This window comes from Micropterus salmoides, unplaced genomic scaffold (assembly GCF_014851395.1).
Source record: "Micropterus salmoides isolate LMB-PRFRI ecotype aquatic unplaced genomic scaffold, ASM1485139v1 Ms_hic_scaffold_2, whole genome shotgun sequence".
NCBI lineage: Eukaryota > Metazoa > Chordata > Actinopteri > Centrarchiformes > Centrarchidae > Micropterus > Micropterus salmoides.
Window position 1 is genome coordinate 44,681,479 of NW_024041150.1, and position 7,642 is coordinate 44,689,120.

Genomic DNA, 7,642 nt, shown 5'->3' on the forward strand with positions numbered 1-7,642 from the left:
ATTTATTTACATTATTATTACATTTTTAAATCCATTTCTTATCTTATTTTTACCCTTTAATCCGCACTGCAGAAAACAGAAGCCCTGAAGTTTGTCTTGACTTCTTGTCTTCCTGTGAAAGTTGCTCTAGGATCCACCGTGGTGGGTGGAGCACAGCTTTGTGTACAAGGAAGTGCTTCAAACTGACAGACACAGTGACAGAAACACACTCTCTCAGGGTGAAACCATAGTAAATACAGTCAGTGGGTCAATCACAGACAGAGAACAGTTACAGCAGCAGCAGCAGACATCACCTCCTCTCGCATGGATAAGTTCTTGTTCCTGTTGGTCCTTCTGTCTCCAGCAGCTTCTGGTAAAGATGAGATTTTTATTGTCAATAGATTCATGGAGGCAGGAAAGACTTTTAATCAGTGTTATAAAATAATGTCCTCTTGTCCTAGAAAGTCTCCATGTGTTTGTAACAGGGCTGGGCGACTTGTTAAATAGATTATATCAGTTAAAGTGAGATGTGTGGTTGAGATTTCAGTGTTTTCTGCCTAAATCAGACCAAACCTAACGCGCTATCTGGGAATGTTCCCCATAGAAACTTTTTATCTTGCTGCTCGTGTCACTGTGACCTTAGTCAGGATGTGGTTTGGTATGAAGCAACTCTGAGTTCATTTTAATTTCAACCCCCAACCTTCTAAGTCTGAGTCAGGATGTGGTTTCACTTTTTGGCAATTTTTTTTCCTTTATTGGCTATTGGCAAGTTTTTGGCTATTTTAATGAGTTTAGTCTGACTTGTAGCTGCTAACTAGCTAAGTTAGTTTTTCACAGTTGCGTTACATAAACAGGGACTTTATTCATGTTCTGTGGCAGCAAACACAACACACAGCCTCTCAGTAACTGTTATACTGCAACCAGAGCTCTTCTACGGCTGACTAAAGTCACGTGACTACCCCTCACATACTGGGGTAGTGCTGGACACAGGGGTGGTGATGCTGCAGTGGATAAGATGCATAACTTTGGTGTGAGAGACCGGGGTTCAATTCCCCGCTGTAACACATCCACCCATGTGTCCCTGAGCAAGACACTTAATTCCTCGTTGCCCCGGAGGGTGTGCGACCTCTGACATATATAGCTAAATGAATAAATGTAAATAACACACACAAGCATTTGTTTGTTCCTCTATCCCTGTGGGGACATCTCATTGACATAATGCATTCTCCAGCCTTTACCCTAACCGTAACCATCACAACGTCACGCCTAACCTGAACCTAATTATAAGATGAAATGACTTAATAGATAACATTTTTACCTTCTTTTAGTCAACAGGCTGTAACCTCACTTGAAGCACACGCCTGTTTTGTGTATTGTGCCGAAATGCGGCTCGCCGCGCTGTATGAAAGGCACAGGTCAAAGTTTACGTTTGGAGTTTGGAGTTAGCCAGTAATCTAACTTTACTTTGTTGCGGAGTGATACAGATCTGTGCAAAGGAGTTCAACATCATGGTTGTTGTACACGCTCATTAAAACACTACTTTGAACCAATCAGATCGCTTTGTTTGATCTACCAATTTTATAATGCCATTTAATCACAATGTTGAAGCAGCTTCATGTTTCACAACAACAAGTCTTACAAAATCCTGTAACGTCTCCACTGCATGAAGGTGTGTCTGCTGTCGTATACTGGCGTTTATTCTGAATGACATTTGATGAGTAATTATTGAATGTTCCCATGATCTCAGGTGTGAAGAGGCCTTCTGTTTAAACAAAGATGTTCTCACTGTATCGTCCTGTGGAGTCCTTTTGAAATGTAATTACTTTTTCTCTCTGGATGTTTTTAGATGTGGTACGAGTGAAACCTGGAGATGACGTCATTCTGCCATGTCAGGCTGGTGAAGCCTCCATCAGAGCTGTAGAGTGGAGCAGACCTGACCTGGAGTCAGAGTACATCCTCTTTTACAGAGATGGACGCTCAGATCCAATCCAGCAGCATCCATCCTTTAAGGACCGGGTGCAGCTGGTGGACAGAGAGCTGAAGGACGGAAACGTGTCTTTAATTCTGAAGAACGTGAGCAGCAACGACGCTGGAACATACGAGTGTCGAGTTGCAGCAGGAGGTTCAAGACGTAAGAGAGCCAACATTGAGACTGAGCCAATCAGAATCATCCAGCTGGAGGTTTCAGGTGAGTTTGTGGAGGTCAGTGTGTCTGTGTGCCATGTTGTAGCTGCAGTTTATTCCATGTTGATTCTGAGAGTCAAACATGAGGAATATAGAAGATATAGAAGAGTAAATGGAGGCTGTTCCACTGTTCACTCATTTCCTGACTAATATGCACTTTGATCTTCAGGGTCCAACAGCGGAGACGTCGAGGAGGGAAACTACAGACATTACTACGGACTGGGAGCAGCTTTTGTTCTGGTTTGTTCAGCTGCTGTTGTTGGATTGGTTGTTGGCTGGAAATATAAAAAACATACGGACAAGAAAACCAAACCTGATGAAACAGTGAATGACCAGGCCCTCTGACTTGTCATAGATCTGAGGGGAACAGAGAAAGAATGGCTGCTATTGAAGTGACCTAAGCTAGCAGAGAAAGATAGCTGACATGTGGACACATCAGATGGCGCTCCCGCAAATATCAGGTATTTTAAAAACAATCAGAGAGCAGACTATAAAAGTACTTTGTTACAGTAAGGAGAGTAAATGTAGCTGGTTGTTTGCAGCCTCAGCACTGATGTATCACAGGGAGCTTCATGAACAGATTAACCAGCTTTAAACAGAAACACAGCTTCTGATGTCTGAAATGTCAGCAGACAGAGCGCAAACCAAACCTGTTGAAACCAGGTGGAAAGAGGTCTGTGTGTCTCAGATCACAGCTAATCATACATTGAATCTCTTTTGTAATTTGATGGTGCCTTATACAAAACCTGTGGTGTCTGAATATATTTAGATGTTTTAAGCTAATGATATTAAAATAATGTAGCCTTTCTATCTACAAAGTAGAGTCACATGATCTGTACAGACGGACATGAAGTCATAAAATAACATGAATAATGCAAAAAGCACACGTGATGTGTTAAATAAAATGAGGTAGGGACTAGATAAACATTTCTGAATGAATAACTTGCACTCTGCACAAAAGTGCCTACTAAATAATAGTGATACTAAACTGATTACATGTAGATAAAAATATTTATTTATTTATAAAACACAGTTAAAAGTATCTCTATATATGTGCAAAACAAATGAAAAAGACTACACCTGTGGTCAAAGCACCTGATACAACTCAGTAAGTCTGTCTGTACAGAGTTCACTGATTAAGAAATAACCTCTGAGTATAATTTTATCTACAAAATGGAATTACATTATATGTACAGAAATAATGTGAATTATAAAAAAGTGTTAGATAAAACGAGGTATGGAATTTAAACACATTTCTGAATAAAAACAAGTTCAGTAACAGCTGACTGATATTCAAATTGATTCAAATTTGCTTTATTGGCATGAATGTCAAACAACAATATTGCCAAAGTTTAAAAGATAATACAAAAGAACAATTCTTTTCAAATTAATAAATTAAATTAAATTTAAAATATTAAAATAAAATAAATAAAACAGTAATTGTGTGTGTGTGCTCATTGGTCAGCAGTATGTAGAAGTAATTTTTTAATGTATTAATAACAGGACTTTAATGAGTAACTGAAAGAAAAATGAAACAAAAGTCTCTTCAGAAAAACTCTCCTGTCCGGTTCTGATATTTTTACCTCTTCAGTCTGGAACAAAATAAATAGTTTTAAATGGAAACTTGAGCTGTGTTCTTTATGGTTTTGGTCCGTGTTGTTTTCAGGACACATTTAGTTCTGTGATCAGGTCTGTTGCTCCTCATTTATCAGATAGTTTCCCCTCAAGACTGCAGAGAAGTGAGAGGAGCGACAGAGAGAGATTCAGATGGAGGATCAGATCTGGGCTCTGAGCTGATCTCGCAACACAGACTCTCTCCCAACTCATCACATATAGACGCTTGGACCACTTGGCACCACTTTTTACCACCCTGGGTACCCGTTAAGTATCATTTTTGGACCTGTAGGGTTCAGCGGTCAAGTTGATGTGGCAGGTTGAGTATGGCGGGTGGATTGTGCCACGGATAACCTGCCAAAGGAGACCGTCATGTGACAGCTACGCGTGTGGATCGGCTACTCCGTCGCCAGTGAACAAGCCAAACGTTGATAAGCCCGTCGCCGTCAGGCTTGTTGTTTTTTCTCAAACTTCTTTTTTTATTGGCATTAAAAGTGTTGCTGTAAAATTAAATTTTACACAGAAATTTAAAAGGATGGTAATCTAATGGATATAAAATTTATCCAAGATATTAATCAACTTAATTTTGTAAATTATGTCAGCTGAGAAGTTTACAACAGAAACTTGAAAAACTCAATTGTGGGGTTTACTTAATTAAATAATACATTGAGTGTGTTTTTTACATTTATTCGTTAATAGACTATAGCTCTAACTTCAAAAATATAACTGGTAATATTTGTAATTTAATTGAGTAGCCTATAGGCCATGAAATGATACTATATTGTTGTATTATAGATATCAGAGACAACTTGAAGCTCTAGCCTCCCATCTTTAATTTTTTAACTGGCATGATGTTTACTTTTGGGTCTATTCTGTTTATTCTAGTATAGTCTATTAAAATTGTGCTTTTATCATTTACTTTGTGTACCCAACTTTCATTTATAATATAAAAAATATACCAACACCAAGCTACATGTTTTATTTACATCAATGTTTTCCTCATATTTGATGCTGCCATAAATGTTTTATTTTTCAACAGTTAACCATTTTAAAAACACAGCTTGGGAGGCAGTTTAACTGAGTCACGGTGGCGCTGCAAATTCAAACATGAGAACCAATCAAAAGCATCAGAACAGCAACAAACTTTACTAAACAACTGTGGCTGGAAATGGCAAAGGAAGACAATGTGCACATGAAATACACGCAAAAGCAACAAAATGAATATTATTCAACATATAGCCAAGCTTTTTAAAGAAAATATTCAGATGGCATCTTAAACATTTTCATAAGAAATTGTGATTTAATTACATATTTACCAGTCGGCCTAACTGTAACAGATAACACTTACATTTATTTTGTAATTAAATTATTTGACTAAATTGCATGTAAGTAGTTCCTCCCCAACACTGCCTGTATGTTTGTCTACAGTTGAACATTAAATGGTCTTCTTGGTATTGAATCATGGGAGCTTTATATTTATATGAGCATTAACAATAAGCTATGCAGAGTGAGAAATTACATTTGTATCATTGTATAATAGTATGCTGGTTTCTCTCAGTGTAGCATCCCGATGGAAAATGAAGAACTTCACTGAGGATCTTAAGATTTTAAATTTCAACAACAATGTAATTGCTAAAAAAGAAAGTGCAGACATAATAATATATCTCCTTTAGAATTATATTGATTAGTAACGCATTAGCATGATCAAAATAATCCAAATCATTATGCAGAAATACACATTTAAAATACATTGTTGCCAATAAAATAACCAAATGCCTGAATAAGCATGAAACAACTCTGATACTTCAATGATTAATTTTATTTTCTTTTTAAGTAACTGTAGGCCTAATACAACCATTTTCACATTGTGGAGAAGTGAAAGCATTAACGTTATCTTCTTCAGTGGAATTTTATAGGACAGTGAATCCAAACAATAAGCACAACACAGGCTATGAACTGTAGGCTACTCCAGAGTTCCCAGTCGCCACAAGAATAAAAGCATTTAACACAGGCTGTACAAAGCATGACTTGAATTTACTCAATAAAGTTAAAATAGGAGTTACACAGACAATGGTGTTTAGTGACGACGTGTGTGTCACACGGTTGTAAGGCGACGTACCTACTTCAGATTTATTTAGTAGGCGTATATTTATACAGGAATTCTAATATACGCCACCAAGTCGCCGCCGGTCTCCCATCTGCAGCTCCAATCACTCCCATTCAAAAATCCACAGGGCAGGGTAGATTGCTCTTTCTCCTTCTCCTGGTAATCCTCGCTCTGGCACTATCCACCTGCCATAGATTGAGGGTTTTTCTCCCTCCCGCCACTATATGGCACTGCACTGGTACCCGGATGCCGCTGCCGTGGCCTGTAAGTACAGGTGATGATGCACCTGTGTCGGTCTCTCTCTTACCTGGGTTGGGCGTCTCGACTGTTGGCGACAGTGGTCCGGCGTTGTGGTGTGCTGATGCGAGTGCTGTCATGGCCTGTCGGGCAACAGTTTAGCTGGTGGTTAACAGTAGTGATGGACAAATGAAGCTTTTGTGAAGCCAGACGTTTAGAAAATGGGTTCATTACTCGAAGCTTCAGTTACAGTGACCTCTCCTGGCAGGCTAGCTGGTGGACAGGAGGCCTGTAATTACATACTCGCACGCCCCTCGATGAGCAGTGCTGGAGAAACTACTTTACTTTTGTAGAAAAGACCATTAGTTATAAAGCATCTTTGCTTGAATCCCCCTTGGATTTAAAGTATATTTTCTTTGAAAATTCTTTGATGCACACACATTAAGACTGAACATCATGTTCGACTAAAGATTGATGAATGCATTTATTGTGTTATTGAGGAGAGAGTGTTGGGAAATATGGCACAGGTTGGATGTGCTTGTGTAACTATGACAGGGGTGACAGTGCCAGTGAATTAGTGACGTGTCCGTCCGTATCGAGGCTTCGAAGCGTGTGTCGGGTAATACAGGATGATTTTTGTGAAGTATCGAGGCTTGTGTTGGTGACGTATGTGGTGGTCGTACGGGACCGATTCAGGAGATGGTTTGCGGGTTTGGCGTGCGATTCGAAAGGAGCAGCAAAGTGCATCGCACCCTCCTCAACATTTTGTGGACTTTTGAACTTGAACACAATTAGATTTTATCTACAGCTCATTTTAAATGACTAAAAACGTTTATCAACTTATGTCAGAATTGCTTTGATCAAACAGAGAAAAAGAAAGTGTTGACATGTTTTTTTTTTTTACTAATAATAATTTTCTAAAGCAGGTAAAATCATCTCCAGAAAAGAAACTGTGGAAGTGTTATTTTTAAATAAAGATGAATAAAATGTTGTCTCTATTATCTAAAGTCACAAACCAAGTTATCACAACACTCTCCCTTGCTTCCACTTTCCTTCTGACTCTGTCATTGTATCATAAAGACAGACACCTTGTTAAAAAGCTAATAAGTCCTGTATTGGCATCACAAACATCATTCATTAATTTATTCAGTTCAAAGCTTCACACACCAAAGCCATGTTGCCTTTTAATCACTCTGCCTGTTTTTACATTTATTGTCCACTTGATGGCGCAGCAGAGCAAATGAAGCACCGTGAATCTTCGGCCCATGAGTGAACCAACTGGATGGAAAGCTTCAATGCTTCATGAAGCTTCATCTCGCCATCACTGCAGTGAATCACGTGACTGGACCGCGAACCAGTCGGTGATTCATTCAGTAAGTGAAGCAGTTGCGTTACATGTCACGTGAATTCAAAGGCAGCTTTGAAGCAGTGGTTCAATAGGATTGTAGTCCAGGGGTTTGAAGTGTGTGTCGAAGCTTCAGTGTCGCACTGCCATCACTAGTTAACAGCCCTAAACCTGTG

General features: G+C 39.0%; 2 protein-coding genes across 3 annotated transcripts in view; one reads left to right on the forward strand and one right to left on the reverse strand.

Annotated features, from left to right (window-relative positions):
• LOC119911619 (coxsackievirus and adenovirus receptor homolog) overlaps positions 1 to 7,642 on the reverse strand; it is a 185,895-nt gene that overhangs the window by 58,381 nt on the left and 119,872 nt on the right. The window lies entirely within an intron of this gene.
• On the forward strand, positions 289 to 3,112 carry LOC119911642 (programmed cell death 1 ligand 1-like). The gene is made up of 3 exons (XM_038730592.1): positions 289 to 352; positions 1,826 to 2,167; positions 2,333 to 3,112. Exons 1-3 carry the CDS (start codon positions 304 to 306, stop codon positions 2,506 to 2,508), a joined length of 567 nt encoding a protein of 188 aa, XP_038586520.1. The 5' UTR covers positions 289 to 303; the 3' UTR covers positions 2,509 to 3,112.

What these genes read in the sequence shown, in the direction of transcription:
- LOC119911642 (XM_038730592.1), top strand. Translation starts at nt 304, where the DNA reads ATGGATAAGTTCTTGTTCCTGTTGGTCCTTCTGTCTCCAGCAGCTTCT. An exon ending in TCTGTCTCCAGCAGCTTCTG is followed by an intron (nt 353 to 1,825) that starts GTAAAGATGAGA and finishes GGATGTTTTTAG; the next exon opens with ATGTGGTACGAGTGAAACCT. An exon ending in CATCCAGCTGGAGGTTTCAG is followed by an intron (nt 2,168 to 2,332) that starts GTGAGTTTGTGG and finishes TTTGATCTTCAG; the next exon opens with GGTCCAACAGCGGAGACGTC.